Source organism: Cariama cristata, unplaced genomic scaffold (assembly GCF_000690535.1).
Source record: "Cariama cristata isolate BGI_N322 unplaced genomic scaffold, ASM69053v1 scaffold32130, whole genome shotgun sequence".
In the NCBI taxonomy this organism is placed as follows: Eukaryota; Metazoa; Chordata; class Aves; order Cariamiformes; family Cariamidae; genus Cariama; species Cariama cristata.
In genome coordinates this window covers 71,870-92,737 of record NW_009593746.1, presented here as the reverse complement: position 1 = coordinate 92,737, position 20,868 = coordinate 71,870, and the positions used below count along the sequence as shown (strand labels likewise).

Here is a 20,868-nt window from a genome sequence, read left to right as displayed (position 1 = left end):
ATTGTCCCTTACTGAAAGCTTGCTCTTTTATTTTGTGCTGTTGTACCCAGACGATTTTTAATCTTGACCCTGGAGAAACCTTTTCTCTTCTCTTGTTTTCTTTTTACTTGCATGTCTAAAAGGCTTGGCAGAAGTAATTAAACTGTACTCCTGCTCATTTATTTTATCTGGACTCTTGGCAATTTTTACTTGGCATGTCTCAAAATCTGGGAGATGATGAAAGTTTATTTCCTGATCACGCTTTCTGCCCTTCCCTGCATCCACAGTCCCGGCTGTTCTGTGTTGACTCGTGGTTGTGTGTAGGAAATGGTTATTGCTCAGTTAGGTAACAGCTTTCCCTGGATCTTTTTCCCCTGAACAGAGTTCTTGATGCTCTTGTGAGCAGTATACTGCGCTTGGCTGCAGTATTGCCCATGCTATTTGTGGTCTGTTAATGTCTCAAATATTGGTGGCTTATGTTTAGAGTTTCTCAGATAAACTGATAGAAAACCCTGTTATATCAATTCCTTTTGCCAGTAAAATGTTGCCACGTTTGTGTTTGTCATTCTCTGTCATTCAGTACAGCTGAACTGACTGGTGTCAAGCTCAGTCCAGTATAAAATGTCGTTCCAGCTTAGGATTGCTTTCTAGCCACAGCTCTTCCAGGTGTTCAAGGGCAAAGGTAAAGACATCCTCCCTTGTGTGCACTGAAAAGTCTACTCACATTTGCTTCATGAAATCTTCTCTCTTGACCAGCAGTTGGTTCAGATCCCTCCAGAGGAAATGCAGGTTTTAGGCTGAGGGGTTTTGGAAGCACAGCTGGGAGCAGAGATGAGTAGAGCATGATCCGTCCTGCAGGAGCCTGCAGCCTGCTGTGCTGCAGGGGGAAACGTGCACCTGTGCTCGACTGTGTGTCCAGGCTCCTCTCTGCTCTGCAGGCCTGTGTGATCACATGGAAAAGATGGAGTATCCATTCAATTGTAGATAACGTCATATTGTTCATGCCTGTTTAAAAATAAAATAATAAAAATTATGTAGTCTTCAGATCTGCCTCACCCTGACGTTGTAGGACTAACAAATAAAAAGTTTGCACTGTTGGTGCTGTAGAAGTTGAGACCTCAAATAGAAACTTGTTTTCCTTGGTTATTTCTGCTCTTCTTGGGAGGTCTTGTCTGTCACCTGTGAACAACCTGAGGTTGCACAGCTCACCGAAAGTGCAGGACCAAAAAAAAAAATAAAAAAATCTTTTGGGGCTGTGTTCTTTTATCTTGCGTAAAACTGGAGCTTATTTCCTGATAGATGTTCCTTACTTTGTTATGATTCTCGGGTTGTGAGTCCCATGGCTGTAAATACTTTCTTTTCCACTGTGCGCAAGTTGCAGCCTCTTCATCCTCTTGGCAGATATGATTATCTGAGGTTGGAGTGTTAGCTATTGGCGGTGTGTCTTGCTTAGTCCTGTTTGAAACCAGCTTTTCCTTCAGGGAGTGCAGGAGAATGCATGAACTGTAAGCTGGAACAAAGAGGTTTCCAGTTACAAGTAAACCATTTTCCCCTTATCCAAAAACTTTTTTTTCCTCCAGGTGCATTACAAGTGTTTAAGCACTTCTCAGCTCTGATCAGTCCACTGAAGATTTTCAAAGAAACGAAACATTGCTCTATAAATACACCCCTAATATGAACTTAAGAACATGGTGTGAATTCATGAATATGAATCCTCATGTTTACAGTCTGTGGTGTTTGCCATCATACTGTGAGATCCCAGTTCACCTGCAATCATCTTGCAAGTGATGGCTCTTGTTTGACACCTGTTGGGAATTAAATACTTGTATATGAACGGGTGGAGTTGGAGTGGGACCTCTGTGCTTAGGGGAGTGAAGAGTCTTTGCATTTGAGCATGAACAAAGCTCACAAGTGTTTATACCAAGTTTCGTGTTGATCAGTCATTTATGCATTTCATACAGGTGCTTTTAATTTATAACATCTTCATTATGACCGTGTTCACGTAAGTGGTGACCTGTGGTAACAGGAGCTCTCCAATAACTGATGTTTTTGTTAGGTTGGAAAAAAAAAGTTGGTCTTCAAGACTGCCCTTTGAAAGAGGAGGTGCACTGAACAGGCTCTTCAGGTTCCAGTCCTAGGAGTTCAATGAAATTGCATAGCCTGTCTGTGTCTGTATGACTTATCCTGACATGTTGGTCATTGGAGGTGCTTGAGTGAGTTTCTGTATGCATTTGTTTGCATGCAGTGTGGTCTGTTCCTTTCCTCAGAATGTGATCTGATTACTTTTTCTGGTGTTTTCGGAAACTAATTTCATATTGTTCTCTTCCCTTCCCCCATTTAAGGGTCAAGATGAGGCTGATCCATCAAAACCACCCTGGCTCAAAGGAGGGTAAGTGGTATTTTGAGACCTTGTTTCCCTGTGTTTATAATTAACAGTGTACATTGAGGTCTGCAGTTCAATCTAAGTAAAAGCAGCACTTCTGATGTTTTTAGTGGCTGCTGTCAGGAATAATCAAGTGGCCATGCCTCACTTAGGGCCAGGCTGCTGCTGTATTTCAGAGTCTCCTCCTAAACAACTGGAGATGGGCTGTGCAGCTCTTCAAGAGATCTGTGGTTAAGAACAAGGTTAAGGTCGCAATGTGTACTCTGTAACATGATGGTGGCACGTGCTTATGGCAGCAGTATTAAATAATCCTTACTGAGCTCCGTAAGAGTAGTCTAGATGAAATCGTTTTTCCTGAATCAGTCACTGTTGACACCAGGGAAGGGCAAAAGTAGCTCAGACAGATTGTTGTGTCTTTTGCTCTGAGAAGAAAAAGTACCTTGGGGGAGGTCTTCTGTCTTTGCAATGATTTCTGTGGTCATTGTAGTAGTAAAAACTGGAGTAACTCTGGAAATCATTGCAGTTTATAATTTTTAAAGCAGTGATCATTATGCCTCTTTTGCACAGGTGAGAGGCCGTGCATTCTCTCTGCATCACACTACTTGCAGCAAATGAAGCAGACAAATTCTGATTGTAATTCCAGCTTGGCACTGTGCATAATAGGTACCAGCATGGTAGCTTCCCTAGAATCCTCATTTTACAAGCTGCTGGGTTAAGTGCCTTGTACGCAGTTAGGGTGATACAGTTTGGTGGTGGTGCACTGATTAGGAGCTGACGTAGCAGCAGATTTGCCCTGAAATCTCAGGAAGAGGTTGGCTTGCTACACGCATAAGTTAATTTTGATACTACTGAAGGAACCTTCCTTAATAAAACACAAAGTTAAATCGGAGGCTTCATTATACGGCTTTCTGCTTTTGGAGTTATTGTTCTGCGATGTTGGTATTCCCGCAAAGTGTCCTCCACACCTATGGATACCTGGAGCTGCCTAGCAACCCAGTGCTTTCCTAAGGAGCACGGGACTTCGGTGAGCAGGCTGCTGGAGAACTCGCAATTAGCAGGAGCGGAAGGCAGTGATTTATTCTGACTATAAATGGCACCTTCTCCTGCTTTAACAAGGAGACAAAGTACTGAGTTTATTGTTCATGCACACAAAATGATTTCCCAGCCTGAAAGAGGAATACACCTACAGTCCTGAAACACTTAAAAATGTGTTTTGTCAGTTCAAGGCAATGTTTGCTCTAGTCCGTAATTTTTTTGCTTTCTATATGAGATACAACAAAACAGTCTGTCTAATGTAGTTTTGACAAAAGTTTTGTTTATTCACTGTATCCCCACATGCAAGGGATTTCCAGAAAAGGTGGTTGTGGGTGGTAAACCTTTAATTCCACCGTTAACCGTGTTGTGGCTTATTAGACACAAAGTATATTAAAGCACTTATATTTGGAGTTCTTCTTTCATATGAAGATTAGAGCAGTTGTGTCCTTTGAAGGAAACAATAATCTTCTGTCATTGCAAACCATCTTTGCTTGCTTGAATTTTCAAGATTTAATGGAAGCATCTGTGTGATAAAACTTTTATTAAAAGATGCTTCAAGCTATTTGGACATTTAGCATAATGCAAGAGTAGCTCCCTGTCTGTAATCGCTGGCTTTGGAGAACGAGCGTCAAAAAGTACAATTGGTATTATGGATCAGTCTCTGGGTATAATATATCTATATATTTTATTTATTAGTGCAAATCATCTTCTCATACAGAAATACATTTCACTCCTCAATACAGCACTCCATAATAATGCTATAAATATTACATGCATTGCAGAGGAGACTTACTCTATTACATATAAAGCTGCAGTGTGCATCTTTGAGCACACAGTACTCCTCTCTGTGCAAACACTATAATTTTGTTAAGCTAAGTAGAAATTGTAATTGAATAAAGAGACTGAGGTAGCTGAAAGCACAACAAGCTAAATAGATTTGAAAATTAAGAATTGTTGCTGAAAATTCTCTTTTTTAAATATTTAAATATTAACAAGCTAAAAGCAGGTCATCTGAGTGTTTAACTATCTAGGTACTAGGATTCCTCTCTTCAGAGGTGAAGCATCTTTCAAATATGCTTGTTTTCTGTCAGTCTCGGTTACAGCTGGTTCTGTCATAGACCTCAGTCTATCATAAGTTTTTTGCAACAAACCAGATTGTAACTAGATGTGTTTCTCCAGCACAATAACTTGTTTAGGCTCATCTTGAATTTATAAAACGTGCAATTTTAATGTTTTTGTTTCCTAGGAAATGCCAGACTATCACAGTTTCCTTTCAACTGAATTAGGAAAAAAAAATCATCAGAAATTGTGTAGAAGAGGTGTGAATTCCCAGCTGTGCCATTGACTTTAGCAGAAGCGTTAATTCTGGATTTTTACTTGTGACCATTTTGTAGTGTCTTTTCAGTTTACAGACTCTCCCTTCCTGTTTTGCATATGCTTTCATAATTCAAGTGATTTGACACAAGTCTTTGACCCAAAACTTACCAGCAAGCGGCACTGCAATTTAAATAACGCTGGAATTTTTGGCATCGTCTGAGTAGTCTTCTGTGACATCTATTTTACCTCAAACAGTATTGTTAGTATCAGAAAGGCTTTCTAACATGAGGGCAGCAGACAAAATTCCACATTTGATCCCAGCGAACCTGTTCTTAGTTCTGACAATATAAACGCTTTATGCAGGTATTTGTTATTTCTTGATGTGGGTTGTATTTTTCTATAATAGGCCAGAGGGATTATTGCAGTGTAACTTGTGCAAAAATTGTTTCTGGAGTTCTCTATTGCAAATAAAGGTAGCCTGTAGTAAAAACACCATGTAGCCTCGCTTTAAGGATTTCCAGCATTGGAAAACTGTTCTCATTCTTGGCCAAAGATTCCAGTAGTTTTAATTACCTGCTGTAAATCTCCCCTTTTCTCATGTCGGAGTTTGTCTTCCATTCCCAGCTGTGAGATCTAATTGTCGCAGCTGACTGCGAGTGGTTTGTGTTCATCGTGCGGGAGCACAGAGAGCTGTGCGCGGTGCGGCGCTGCAAGTGTGACTCATGCTGCATGCAGAGCCGACGCAGTTCGAGCAGTTACATGTGAGTGCTCACCTTCCCACCGAGATTGTTCAGCCAGCAGCAGCTGTCAACTCAGATGTGTCTCGGACATGTCACCCTCCTATGTCCCATCAAAAAAGTCAGTTTTACCAGTACGGTGCAATGGCATGTTTTCTGTATATAACAGAGTGTTTCCTTCTTGACTCAGCCTTGTGCTAGGATGTGCCGTGACATCCTTGTCCAGCCTAGAGCATGGTCTGCTATAACATAGGTTTGGTCACCCTGGATGTTTTTTTTTTTCTGTTACTTTTGGCTGTCTTCAAAGGGGGTTTGAGTAGGTCCTGCTTGCTGAGGGGTGCAGGTTGCCTGTTGTCACTTAGCAGCCTCCCAGTTTTCATGGCATGTGCAGATTTGTAGCGACAATTTGGTAGCTCCATGTCTGTCTTCTATTGCAGTAAGAAGAGTTTGTCCCATACTCCTCTTTCTTGTAGTTGTGGTGTCCTAAAGCATTTCAGCTGGGTGTGATGCACCAAATCAGCAAAATACGCAGGTTAAAAGTGCCAGCCCGTTTGTCACGCAACTGCAAAAAGTTGTAACCCCATTGTATGGGGTGAAAACGAATGGCTAAGGATAGAGAGGCAGAGGGTTCCTTTATGGTCTCTGTAGCCAAGAAAAAGGCCTTGGGAGCCACATTCCTAGTGTTAGCAAGGCAAGGGGGCAATGTGGAGATGGGAAGTGGAGATGGAAGAGTGAGACGCTGAGACAGGCTGCGTGTTTTGCCTGGTGGGCTGGGTGTTTGTTACAGAAAGGGAGTACATTGCAGGTCCGATCTTCAGTTTGGGATGAATACAATAGGCACAACAGCAGAGAAATGTGTGCTTCATTTCCAGCCTTAGCAAAAAGCATTATCTTGAGGCCTTACAGATGAAGGCAGTTGATTTACTGGAAGCGTTTAAGCTGAATTAACAGACCTTCTTGAAGCACAGGCTTACATCCGTGTGGTGTTACCAGAGAACGGCAGGATCCAGGTACAATTATCCAGTCTGATCTCTTCGGGAAGGAGGCGGGTTACAGTGTTTTATTTTGGCAGGCTTCAGGTGTTGCTGGGGTAATGGCCCTTTTGCTCCATTGCTGCTTGTACCAGCAAATGGTAACTCTTGGGTGTAGAGGTCTCCATGGCTTGAACGCTGAGTACCGTGAATGGTCCCTTTCATACAAATAAAAATAATCGCCTTTCTGCTCAGATGTGAGGTTTTTCCTAAGGATTATATGGACCTCGAGGGCCAGGATTAAGTATGTTCTAGCCTAGAATCAGATGATGGGTAGTGGCGTCCTGTCTCTGGGCTGATCGGCTTCGACATGCTCCTTCCCAGCCACTAACATCAGGCAGGCACGTCTGGATTGTTGCATGTGAAGAAGATAAACACTTAATTGTTTTTGGCATTAGCTTTACACTTTCTTAAGTATAATCTTCTGGCTGATTTTACTTCCTACAGTAAAGCATGCCCCCTCCTCACCACACCAACCCTAAATTAATTAAATGCAAAAAAAGGGGATGGAGAAAGACTGGAGGCAGGATGTTTTCAAGTTTCCAAAGTCTTTCCTGCCGTGACACTCAATGCCAATAGTAAACTATACACTGAGCTCTCCCTAAGGAACAAAAAGTACTCCTGAAAGCAGAGATGTGTGGCTCAGTTACTACAGACTAAGCCGCGTGTGAATTACTGCCACAGAGCTGTGATTTTGCTGTTGGGTAAGTATTTTGCCCAGTCTGTGCCCCACAGAAGCAGTGGGGATAAGGCTGCCTTCACCCACTGTGCTGGCAGCAGTGGCTCTGAAGCAGTGGGTGCTCTGCAAGCACATGCCCATCTTGGTCTGAGCTAGCTCAGACCTCAGAACTGAGGATGGGAAAGTGACCTTTTTTCAATGTGTTAACAACTGGTTTATTATTAAGTTGCATTTGCAGAGAACTGATTCTTCCTGTTCTCAATGACTGTGATGTTAGCAAGGAGACTGATATTTTGAGGAAGTTTTTATGTGATCTGTTTATTGTCTGTCACTGCTGGTGAGATATTGAATCTTTTTTTTTTCTCCTGAATTTCCAGGCCTGCGGGTGGTCTCTATGGCATTGATAGCATGCCTGATCTACGCAAAAAAAAACCAATTCCACTTGTCAGTGATCTGGTAAGAGATTTGTTTTTCTTCTGCCACACAGCCGTTAGTGCAAGTGGCTTTACTTTCTGACATATGGTAAAGTTCATGGAAATTTCAAGAAGCTGAAGGTTTCCTGTTTTGTTAAATTCATTTTTACACTAAAGGGTTAGGAGTTGTGCTTGGAAAAACCTCAGTGAGAATTAGCTACAGTTTTGTAGACAGTTTCATTCATTTGGCAGAACTAAGATGTTTTTCATATTCTTTTTCCTTTTTATTCCACACAGAATATTTGATTATTTTTAGACCTGTGTTATTTTTAAATGTTTTCCTAAAAATCATATACTTTAGGGAAAGTCATAATGTCCATGTGAGTGTGGCAACTTACCAGAAGATTGGAATTTCAGAGGATAGATAAACGAGCATATGTGCTTGGATTTTTTAAAGCAATTTGCAATATTGCCAGTAGGCTTCTGCACCGAGGAAGCACAAGAACTAAGCAAGTAATGAGGACAAGTTTCATATGCTTGTATGATACGGTGGAAATAAGGCTTCTGCGGGACAAATGGTTTCTGTTGGCTGTGTTCAGTACATGTAGCAATTTCGTACTTGGGAGAAATGCTGTAACAGCTGAAAGACCAAAGTTTCTTTATCCTATAATTCATGTGAAAAGATGCATGCAATTCTCTCTGCCAGCTTATGCATGGAAAGCTTAATATGTGTCTTACTAACTGCTTGTATCTTAAATCTTCGCAATAATGGCATTAACTTGTGTTACTTCCTTTGTATGCTTTCATTCTCTGTCTCCACAGGCCATGGTAAGTGGAGCTAAAGACTATCCACCAAGTCTCCACCAGAAACAGACATTATTTTACCTTATTTTACCTTATTTTCCCTCCACCTTTTTGCTTTTTATTTTGAACCTGCGGTATTGCAGTGCATGCGTATCCAACACTGTGCTGCTCCATCACTGACAGAGTGAACTTGTTCAGTCAATCTTCAAACAGCACAAAGCAGACCATAAGTGGAGGTTTCTGATAGGGTTTGATGATTTCGAAGCAAATGTTACTAGCTTTAATTTTCTTCTCTGCCTGTATGTAGTTGGAGTGGCTTGCTGAAGAAATCCTTTGTATGTCAGTGTGAGGTGCTGCAAAGGCACTACCCTCTGCTGTCCAAGGCTGCAGAACTTAGTGTTGGTGTTATATGAAAGAGGCGGTTTTGAGGGGAAAATCCTGTTCATTGTGTTCAGTGATGGCCAATGAATGTGATGCACCAGCACATTCAGACTTGTGCTCCCAGTCCACTCTGTTCTTTTTTTTATCCTATTTATTTGTAACCCTTTCATGTTTAGAGGTGTTGTGTATGTTGTAAGACTGATGAAATAATCTCCTTTTGGATATGAATGATGTTAGATATAGAAAAGTGAGTCCCATGTAGTGACCTTAGGCGATAACAGAGTTACCATTGCTACCAGAATACAGAAGTGGAGATGTGAACCCAGGTTTCATTGACAGTTCTTACCAGAGAAACAAATAAAAATTTACTAGAGTGAGACTGGTTGTGGGTAGATGGAAACAAGTTGGAGACCTTTCAGGGTATACATTTGACTCTTCTGAGATGTGAGCTATCATTTAAGAAACCAACTTAAATGTAACAGACTGCTGGTTTGGTGTGTGGCATGACCTTGGTCACATCTTGGGGCATATAGTGCCAGTGCATTTCTGAATATTGATGGTGACTAACAAACTTTCTTCCTTCTTAGTCACTGGTTCAGTCCCGGAAAGCCGGAATTACCTCAGCAATGGCCACTAGAACATCCCTCAAAGATGAAGAGCTGGTAAGTGGGAGGGCTGCTTGGCTCCTGTTAACTTTTAGTAAGCAAATTAAGGGAACTTGGCTCTCTGGGATGCAGAGCCAGCTTCACAGACGTCTAAAAATAGAGATGCAAAGCTTCTTGTGTCATTTGTTTAAAGAAACCAACCATGTAAAAAATAACATTTAATGTGTCAATATGATCCTGAAAAGCGTAATCTTACCATTTCCTTCTGTGCTATCTACCCTGGGGGACAGTGTGTGAAACTTGCTTTATGGAAGATATTCCTCAACCACAAACCTTAATTCTTTTCTTCTATCTCCTCCACTTTTTCAAATGCCTGGAGAAACATTTTTGGAAGGGTGTCCTCTGCTGCTGCTTGTAAAAGTTTGATGAATTTGGCTACCTCAAATGTGTAAATGTATTGCAGCGCTCATGCCTTTTCCCTTAAAATTCATGTGTTAACCAGCAAAAATGGGTTTAGTCACCTTCTTGGATGATGGTTTATGTGTTCTCTTGCCTTTCAGAAATCTCATGTCTATAAGAAGACCTTGCAAGCCTTAATTTACCCCATCTCTTGTACAACCCCACACAACTTTGAAGTGTGGACAGCCACAACTCCTACCTACTGCTATGAATGTGAGGGGCTGCTGTGGGGTATTGCACGGCAGGGAATGCGCTGCGGTGAATGTGGAGTCAAGTGCCACGAGAAGTGCCAAGACTTGCTCAACGCTGACTGCTTACAGAGTGAGTAGCAGCTACTGGAGTATGGCTATGCCAAAAGTATTACCAGAGCTTTCCTAAATGTCTAGGTGATACCTCAGTGATCAGTGAAGCTGCATTTATTAAAATGACTGCATATTTTCTGAAAAGGTGCCATTGGGCTAAACCTACCCGCATTGCCCTGTGGACACAGGCAGCTCCACTGACGCAGAAGAACTTCTTTGCAACGTTGTGCTCGATATGCTTTAAAAGAAGGTTTAGTTCTTGATTCTTTCACATCTATTTGTTTTTTTGTTTTAACTCATGTGTCAGCTCAGGTGATGTGTTTGCTAACATACCCTGCATGGAAGAGAGGTCGTGGGCTGGGTGAGTAGGGTACTGGGCTGGATATTCTGACTTTAGTTCTTTTCCTTCTGCTCTAGTATCCTGGTCAGGTTGCTTCTTTCAACCATCAGCCTGTTAACACTGTTTTAAGCTCTTTAGAGCAGCACTGGGTTCTTGCTTAGGGGATAGAGTCCGTGGATTTAGATCGGATTCTTTGTACGAAGTCCAGGTTGACAAGGCATTTTATCTTTTTAGCAGTAGGGTCTCATGGCTGAATCACTTTGGAGACCTCGAGCTGAGTCAGCAGAGATGAAGGATCAGTTAGGAAGGTGTTGTTTGAGTGTATGGGCAGTATTTTCATCTTTCTCCTAGCATTTCTGTTTATTTTGTTGTTTCCGTTCTGCAGTGTTCAAAACCTAAGCCCTGTCTTCAAAGAAGAGCTCTTCAAAGAGCTATGACTTTGCAGAATAAATGAGACCTTACAGAAACAATAGAGAAGTTTAAAAGGAATTTCATTAAAGAAAAGAAAGAAGAAGTATGAATTTAGGCATGTGGCTTGATCTGGTTATTTTTATTTGCTTGTAAAACAGTTTCTTAATTTGGTCTCAATTTTATGTTCCTGCTTGAGAGCAAAATATCTTAGTCTAAATGGAATAGAAATTTATGCCGTATGTGTTAAGTCTTGAGTAGGAAGGTGGGGCTGTTTCTGTTCAGTCTTGATTTTCTTGGCTTTGCAGCTTGATGGACTAAGTCTAAGTAATCAGAAAAGTTTGTGAAGTATAAACAGACTTACTGCAAATCCATGTCAGCAATTATAGGAATATAAAGAGTGAAATCTTGTATCTACCTCAGACTCTAGTTGTTTGGGAAAGCCAGGCTGGATGATCCAGCAAGGGATACCAGTGAATCATAGATCACTTGTTTTTTCTTATGGCTTATCTTAGCTCTCCAAATGGATGTTGCTTATGCATGTATGTTTGTGTGCAGAGTTTTAAATCAATCACAGTTAGGACTGGGGCTATTTGCAATGGCTTATTTGTCAGCCACAGCTAATACATGTGAAACATCTCTGTTCCTCAGTTGCTTGGTGTTTCTAGATTTGTCTTTGAGGATTGCAAGGTGATCTTTTCAGTTTATAGCATTTGAGCAGTTGCATCGTTGACACCTCGGCTTTGTTGTGACCTTTTTGTGACTAAGCCAAGGGGTGCTCTGTTGCATTTGGTTCATGAGAAAGTAGTTAAATCATAACTTGATTTTCTGACACAACCTGATATGGAGGGTCTCTTAAACTTAGGATAACTTTATTTGCTTCTGGAGTTCACCAGATCCCTCTGCTAACTGGTGATTTTCAGTATTTGAGGTTAAGAACTGCTGATATGCACATCCAGGCCTGATTCCGATGCATTCCACAATGTTATAAAGTTTCAGTGAAGTTGAGATATCTCAGCATGGGGAAAATGCTATGGAGAGCAGAGGAAAATAAGGTTCACACCAGCAGCAGCAAGGAAACAGGCACAAAGATACTGTACAAAGCAGAGGTCATGAAGTCGAAAACAATAGAAGAAAAACAAAATTTAAGAAATAGTTAATGACTAAGAGGAAATATATTCCTGCAGAGGACAGCTGTGGTTATCCATGTTCAAGAAAGGAGACTTCATACTCAGATGTATACTGGAGAGAGTTCAATGGTAACGGAGAAAAGATGAGAATGTCTCGAGAGAGGATGATATGAGTTTGTTAATCTTTCAAAATAGAGGCTTGGCAGTGTGGGACAGGAGGAGGACAGGAACAATGCTGTTTCAAAAAAGTGAAAATAGCCATACTAGGTCTGTCCCAATAGAATGTTTCTAAAGGGATGTTGTGGAGCCCAAGGCAGAGGTGTGAAGACGTGTAGAGCTCCTATGACTCTGGCTTACTCTTGCAGCTTACAGCTACTCATGGCTTAAAGCCTTTCTGAGCAATAGATACTATGTTGACAATGGCTCTGCAAATTGGTTTAGTCCTTGTTTGAACCTGTTTATGCCTGAACCATGTTGGGGAAGAAGGAGATATGCAGCAGGGAGGAAGATGGTCTGTTTAAACTTACTGTTTAGAAGAGAAAAAAATGGCATCAATTTGCTGTAAGAAAATCAAAGGTGGAAGCAGAAATCAACTTCAGTAATGAGAACAGGGAGTCTCTGGAACAGCCTCTGAAGAATAACCATGGGGGCAGGTTTTCTAATCTCTAGTTGGAATTCAATAAGCTTATGCAATGGGCTGTGGGATGTGATGATGGCAGTAGTCTGTGCTTTTCTATGGAACAGAAGTAACAACTGGAAACTACTTTTCATATATGGCAAAGCATTAGATAAGAACTTGTTATTTTATTCATGGGATTGCAGATGTTTGCCTTGCACATTGCCTTTCAAAATGTAAACACAAGATACTTTAGTGTGCAGAGTTGAAGAAACAGAGAGGAAATAACTGAGAGTACACTGGGCTCAAAACTTGTGAAGCATGTAGAAAGCTAAAAGGCAACCAGACAGAAACTTCACTTACTGAGCTATTTGAAAGCTGCCCAGCATCAGACCAGAGAATATACAGTGACTGTGAGCTCGGGGTCTGGGGTGGTACCCAGTGTGAGTGTGGTGGGTATCATTATCTGGGGTAGAGATGTAAAGGAAACTGAAGATGGTAATTGTGTAATTAAAAGACAGAGGCAGCAGAGGAAAGATAGTGCTGGGAGATTAAGATGGTGGGGCAAATATGTAGATGTGTTCCTGGGCTGGCAGAATGAATGTTGTCGATACTAGAAATCTATTAAAAGGCTTTTTCAGGCAACTGTGTTCTTTGCTTTGGCATGTTCATACTAAAATGCTTCTTACTGGAACCCAGCAGGCCAGAAGAAAATGGAAAAATTAAATTAATTTTTAGGTATGTTTGAAGAACATAGACTGTACTTGAGGAATGAGAAACGGGGTTTCTCGGGGACAAACAACAGTTTAGAGGTACAGTAAATTCAAGACTGAAGTTTCTTGTGTACTGAACTCAGGAGGGATTTTTTCGTAACAGACGCTTTATTGTTGCTGTCAATAAAAAACCCCCAAAACACTCTCAGGACATATCTTCACTTAGGTCTATTTAAGGCTTCCAGAAAATGTACGGTAGAGTAAAATGCATTTTTAGGTTGGTAACAAATGCAAATCTATTGACTATACCATGATGCCTCAGGATATATCTTCGCTTCAGTCTGTGTAAGTCTTCCAGAAAATGTTACATTGGAGTAAAATGAATTTTCAGGCTGGTCACAAATACAATTCCATTGTCTGTGCCTTGAAATTTTGGGTAGACACCTGGGGTTTATTTGTTAGAATCAGAATATGCTCTTTATCCATCTTGTATCCTTCAGTGCCTTTCGGAGGGGAAAATAAAAGGATCTCTTTCCCCAAGTCTGTTAGAATTAAGTTTGGTTATTTCTTCTGAGGGCATTTTACTTATGCTCTGTATTTTTAAGAAACTGAGTGTCTGATACAGTCAACAAATGTGTGGGACTGCAGTGACAAAATACTCAAATTCAGCAATGCATAGTTGCAATTTGAATAAAAATCCATTTGCAGACTAGTTTTTTTTTTCTTCCATAAATTGGCAATGCTTGAAGTGCAGTAAACTGGAATAGCTTGTGGCATGTGTACTGCAGCCATCTGGTTTATGGCTGTGTTGGCACCAGGTTGTTTCTCTGAGGATGTTTCTCTATTGTAGGTACTTGGGAGGTATTACTCTGATGGTGGAGTGCTTACCTTTTTAGCATAAGCTCATAAATCCTTGCTCAAGGGAAGATACTTTCTTTTTAGCCTTCTGCTATTCTTGCACAGGTACACTTCCTTTCTTACATGGCTGAAAATGGATGGAGGCATGGTCTTTAAAATCCCTGTAGCATGAAAAGCTTTTGGAAAAAGAGAGCTTTTATCGCTTCCCCTGAGCACTGGTGTAGTACTAATATACAATGGGTTTGGGCAATGTTGGTATCAAAGGAAGAGTAAAGCTGAGGATGGATGTGTACCAGGGAACAGATGCAGAGAAGTAAGCAGCACTATGAAGAGGGTGGAAGGGAAGGACATTATGCTATCAAGATCCTAGTAAAAGGGGCCTATACAGTTCTGGGCTAGCATTTGAAAAGGCGTAGTAATCCACTTCTTCAGGTGTGTCTTGGGTTTTTTTTGTAGTGATGCTAATGTAGTCCTTGCTAGATTACAGTTAAACCTGAGAAAAGAAATTGCCCTGGGATATCAAAATCTGATCCTCTGGAGATCTTGAGAATGAGGAAATGAGATTTCAAGTTTCAAACTACTGTCGAACATGAAATCTGTGTTGTGAGTGTGATTAGCCAGTTGTCTTTATTAGTGCTTCCTTATGGTATACAGGAGCAACAAACCTTGGAGAACTTCACATGAGCTATCAGGGCTGCATTACTGGACAACCTGCTTTTGGTACTGTTTTGGCTCCTGGGGTCTTGGTTCACCTCTGGAGTTGTTCAGTGCTTTTTCACTCCGGACTGGAAGTCATGTATGTTTGTTGCTTTTTGGATGAGAGACTTGTGTGTGTTGCACTCTGAATTCAGAGACTGCAGTCCAGAGACCACCTCAGTGAGTGGACTGTTACTGAGACCAATTAAGTCACTCTTGTGATAATCATCTTGGCTTCTGGGTTGAACAATGTTTAGACACCATGGTGATGAACACTTGTTTGCTCCCAGAATCCTATGTAGGAAAATATTTGCACAGGAGGAGGAAGAATACCTTTATTTGAAACTTGAATATCTATTTTAAGTTTCAGGAATACATAATTTCTAAGCATTATCCGCCTACTGAACAGCTGTCTTCTATCCTGCCAATGTTGCTTTCTTGACTTTTTCCTGTTAAAGCATAGGGTGACAGCACCGGTGGTTTATTAATAGCTGTATCAATACAATACCCAATATAGACATATTTGCTTTCTGTTTCCAGTCATAAATTAACTCATAATCCAGTCCGAGAGAGGAAGAGAGAAGGGGAACCCACTACTGTTTGTATGATACTGTACACCGTACTTATATATTCCTGTGCCTTTCTATTGCCATTTACAGGACTACTTAAAATGCTGATCCCCAGGCCAAAACTCTCTTTTTGCAGCTGAATAAATATGATCCAAGTCGAACAACAGGAAAAGCACCCTCTGCCATCCAGTATAGTGACATGCTTTGGGTTTGTTTCACATACATCATAGGTAATTAGTCCCTCAATGATTGTTTTGGAAACTGGTGGTTTTGTATCAACAAACAGGTGTTAAGAAAGTGTGTTGTTGAGACAGAGGGTATGTCTGTTCTTTATTAGTCTGCATTGTTAAATACGGTATCTGTCTGATTCTGGCTTTTGGACTGTAGTTCAGGTGCAACCTCTGCAGGGAGAGAGACCTTCCAGGCAAGGAATAACAGAACCTTCTTACCTGGGCAAATTATCTGAGCAGAGTAGGGTAGCAGCATGAATGGAGGTGGAGGGTTTCCTCTGAAAGTTAGGAGGCAGCGCCAAACCTTAAAGGTGACTAAAGGACGGCTCTCTAGGGGTTTGTGTGTCATGGCTCGCACATCCTGCAACCCAGGGTGCCACAGACAGCTGCTATCCCTCTGCAAGGCTAAGTGCACTGTGCAAGGTCTCTGGAGGTGTTGGTGATGTTAAATTGTTTTTAAGTAGAATTCCTTAGTTTGTCCAAGTTTTTATTCTAAAGCATCATTTGATGCTCCTGAAGTGCTTGCATTAAGGCAGTGGTGCAGACCGTGCTACCCCAGAACTGTGATAACTCTTGTCCCATCTTGATGATGTACAGTGAAATATTTATATTTGCAAGCTGCCTGGCTAGTAATTTATTTAGAAAATGACTCTGAAATAGAGCACTCCACTCATGCACAACATAAACTCTTAATATTTGAATTTGGTTCTTAATTTCCTTAAAGTCAGGAAGGTCAGAGCAGGGTTAGTTTCTTTGGATCACAACAGATTTCAGAATTCCAGCCAGGAAAGGCAAATTGTTTGGTTTGGCCTTTCCCAATTTCCCAATAATTTTCTGTAGCTCTGCATATACTGAGTAGAGTCCACCACTGTGCCCAAAAGACCTAGTTCTGTTAAAGCTGAATAGCACTTCTTATCTGAAGTTCAAAGTATAGCCCTTGGTATCATTTCAGTTTCATATTCCTGTAATAAATGTTGGGTCTACAACTGGATGATTGCCTGATACAAGACATCACTTTGGGTGGTGCTAGTTCATAATCACCTGTGAGTTGAGACAGCAGGGACTGTGTAATCAATACCAGTATTTTGATTTCATTTCATCTTAAGCCAATGATAGGAAACCCTGAGGCAGATACATTTTATTGTACTAAGTCAAGCCTCTAGCAAGTAAAATGAAAAAATAAGCTATAACTTCACATTACCTGATTATTTTATCCCCAGGTCTTTAATAACATGCCTTCGTATGCAGTGTCCTTAACGAACTTCTGAAACTTCAGTGGTCACAATCTATTCCAAACTGTGTTTTTATTCTTTTTGGTTTGGATGGTAGAAGTTATAATTGAGTTTTATTTCTTATTGAAGTGAATTTAGTAACGGTGAAAGGTGTTAGATTGAAGGCCCTGGAAATGGATATCTTCAGGCAGTGTTAGTCACCAGGCACCCTGTCGAGCCTGCTAACAAGGTTGCCTGTTATGTTGTACTACTGGGGGTCCTTTATGTGTGTGTTCATAGAACTTTGTTCATATTTGGTCACTACCTGCTGAAACTGTTTCATATGCAAAACTGTAATGCCTTGTATTAAAGGTACTCCAGATACCATATTTGCTCACTTCTTCCAGAAGAAAAGTTTTATCTATCTTTGTGGTTGATGGCTCCCTTTGCACACACTTGTATCTGCTTTAATACATATTTTTAAGGTAATTTAATATTTGGTGTACACCTGAATGAAGATAATTTTTCTAGGACAAAGCTTACTTTAATTAAACTATCCCAAAGAAGAAAAACAAGCAAAAGCGTATTAAACTGAACAGAAATATTATCATTGAATGTGTTCACAGGACTTTTGTACTGGTTTAACTTAAACTGATTTAAGATCATAACTTGAAATTGCTGCAGACTGCGTGTAGAGACTGTGTGCAATCTTGGGTTCCTGCTTTTCATTTCACACTCGGGTTTGTCTGCCCTGTTAACTCATCAGTGTTTTCATTAATGCATGCCTCACATCTGACTCAGTAGTCGGCTGAATTTTGACAGCAAACGTGACTGTCAAAACTGAGTAGTCAGTAGTTAGTAGTTGATTGTGGGAGCATTCTTATAATTATATGAACTTCTAAGAGTTATGCAAGGGACCAGAGGCCTCCCTTTTTCCAGATACGGTTGAATACCTACGTAGTACAGACCCTGTGCCTGGCTCTTGTGTTTTCAGCTGCTGGATGCTGTACTAGTGTCCCATGCTTATGATGACCCAAGTTTTAACTATTGAATTTGCTACTTTATAGGTATTTGCTATAGTTACTATGCCTATGAGATTCAAAGAATGGATTATTTGAGTTGTCTTACTACAAACTGATAAAATGAAGTGGGATCCAGAGAGGCATTTTGGATGCATCCAGCTTGATGCATGATCCGAACAGGCTGGTTCCAGACAGAATGGGACATGGATTGTGCAGTGACTCGGTGCTGAATGGGGAGTCTTGTGGAACACATCAGTAGGAAATAGAGACCGTGTTGGCCCACCTGAACTTCTGCTCTTCCATGGTGCTGAGATGCAGCATTGAAACAAGCTCATAGATACTATTTGTAATGGAGGTCTTATGTCCTTTTCTTAGCACTTGCCCAAGCAGGGATTTATTTATTCAAAGCAAAGTGATGAGAGAAGGGGGCATGCTGATGTGTGCTCTTAAAGAACCTAATTTCTGGGTCTTCCTCAGCTGCAAGAGTATTAAACTCGTGTCTGTTGTCAGGAGAGCAACCTGATCCCAGGTTATAGTGGAAATCTGGGCACTCCCCTTCCGTTATCTCCTGCCGGCTCTGAGTGGTCCAGATTCTCTTTTGTGTATCTTGAAATGGGGCGGGGGGGAGGGGGTGTCTGACTGTAAAAGTCAATAGCAAGAGCTGTCATCTGGAGGATTACTTATTGGTTTGATCCTGCTGTCCAGATTCAGTGAAACATGACTTCATAATTGTCTGTTTCTGATGAGCATTGTATACTGTTGCTGCGCAGGAGCAGCGGAGAAGAGCTCAAAGCATGGAGCTGAAGACCGAACCCAGAATTTCATCATGGCAATGAAGGATCGCATGAAAATCCGGGAGCGGAACAAGCCAGAGATCTTTGACTTGATCAGAGATGTGTTCTGTGAGAGCAAATTGTCACATGCTCAGCAGATGAAGACAGTGAAGCAGAGCGTGCTTGATGGCACCTCAAAATGGTCAGCAAAGATCACGATCACAGGTGAGTGAGAGAGGCATGGGTTCTCTTGGCCTCACTTGGGACTCTAAGGTAATACAGAGTTGGTGTGAAGCTAGAGAGAATGGAGAGGAAGGGCTTCGCTGATCTGTGTCTCTTTCTGCTCAGTGTACAGGTAGCAATGGAGTTCCTCCTACCTACCCTAGGCACTCTAGTGCACCACGACCTGAGGCTCATCAGAAAAGCTCTCATGAGTGATATTCCTGTTTCTCTGACCATTCTGAGCTCCTGCTTCATGTGATGTGTGGACATGTTGCGTTATTGCATGGTGGTGGTAACCCTTCTCTTTTCCTTTCAGTGGTGTGCGCTCAGGGTCTGCAGGCCAAAGACAAGACTGGGTCCAGCGATCCGTACGTAACCGTTCAAGTGGGTAAAACAAAGAAGAGGACAAAAACGATTTTTGGGAATCTGAACCCTGTATGGGAAGAGAAGTTTTACTTGTAAGTGCTCTTAAAAGGACTGTCAGCCCCATTTCGCCTGTTTGTATGATCTGTGCTTCAACAGCTGTATCTTCTCTGTCAGTATGCATTCCCACATCACCTGTAATGTGTGGTGGTTTTATTTCCCCTCAGAGTTGTGTATGTGTGTCTGGAGGGTTGATGTCTTTAATAATGTACTTAGTCCACACCTGTTTATCTCATCTGTCTTACTTGTGTATATCTAAATCATCTGCTCTGTGAATACTTTTATGTTGATGTTTCTAGAGAAAGCGAAAGGAAAATCTTTAACTCAGTAACTTTTGTTCCTGATTAATAGACATACTTTCAAAATTCTTTGTAATATAAAAGAGTAAACTTTGTGTAAAAGACTCAGCGAACTTCCCATGACCTGTTGTTGTGACCTGCTACTGGTGTTTGACCAACAAAGGTTAGAGGTAGTTGGTTGTCTGTCGGTTGTCTGTCAGTTGTCTGTAACACTGCCAGTCTCCCCTTCTAGTTCTGGAAAATCAATGTAACAATAACTCAAGGGATTATCTGTTTTCAAGATGAGCAATGTATCCATGTCTGAATTTAAAGCAAAGGCCGGAGGCATAATTCTTTAGATATAAGCTACTCTCAGAAGGCTGAAGAATGTATTATTCCATCCTGTTTTTATTGAATAAGTAAACAGTACCCTCAATTTATCATTGAACATGTTATAAAATAGAATGGAGACATGAATTCCAGCAAGCATTTTCTGAAGATTCTGGATGATATCATTCAACTTCAAACACCTTTCTTTCCTTTAATGTGTAAGCTCTTCCATTGTACATACCTTCTCTCTTTTTCCTTTTTTTTCCTCCCCTGTCTTTTCCTCAACCACTTGGGGGGAGCTTTATCTGCAAACTGAAATTTGTTTGTGTTTTAAAGTCAAGCTTACATCAACCCAGCTTTGTCTTTACAATGTACAGTACAAACAAAATTATTTTTAAAGTAGTTTTGAGCTACTCATTAATGTCAGAAAAATTTTGGTGCTATTCTGAGCAAGTAAGCCCTTGGCTTTATCTTAGTTTAATCCAAGGTAACATTACTGCTTGGTAAGTGGTAAGTATACTTAGGTCGCATTTGGATAACTCTAGTCACAATAGCAGTAAGTCTGTGTGGGAGCCTTAAGGACCTTGATTTACCATGCCAAGTAGTTACCATGGTATTTGCAGTGTGTTCCCTTCTAATTTTAGGAGCTTCAACAAATACTGTGTTTAAAGATAGGTAATACAACGTGGTAAATGTCACAGTTTTAACGGTGCCACTGTTTAGATTTTATCGCCATGTCTGTGATTCAGCAGATAATATGCTGTTGGACATTAAAGTTGATGCTACTTTCTATCTTGCCTATGTCTAGGTGGTTATTTTAATTGCCTTGGAATAGCAGGAGGAGATGAAGGAAATGAGCACAATGTCCAGACCGATGGCAGGAGAGCATTTAGTACTGCAATCAATATGTCATTTCATTAGTAG

The 20,868-nt window shown here is 41.0% G+C and overlaps 1 protein-coding gene across 1 annotated transcript in view; it reads left to right on the top strand.

The window, feature by feature from the left end:
- LOC104157843 (protein unc-13 homolog B-like) overlaps positions 1 to 20,868 on the top strand; it is a gene marked incomplete at its 5' end in the record, with an annotated part of 186,843 nt that overhangs the window by 96,177 nt on the left and 69,798 nt on the right. Inside the window, 7 exons of the mRNA XM_009695336.1 lie at positions 2,322 to 2,368; positions 7,539 to 7,617; positions 8,397 to 8,402; positions 9,347 to 9,421; positions 9,925 to 10,144; positions 18,689 to 18,916; positions 19,230 to 19,371. Of these exons, the coding sequence (XP_009693638.1) occupies positions 2,322 to 2,368; positions 7,539 to 7,617; positions 8,397 to 8,402; positions 9,347 to 9,421; positions 9,925 to 10,144; positions 18,689 to 18,916; positions 19,230 to 19,371 (797 nt within the window). The remainder of the gene's footprint in view (positions 1 to 2,321; positions 2,369 to 7,538; positions 7,618 to 8,396; positions 8,403 to 9,346; positions 9,422 to 9,924; positions 10,145 to 18,688; positions 18,917 to 19,229; positions 19,372 to 20,868) is intronic.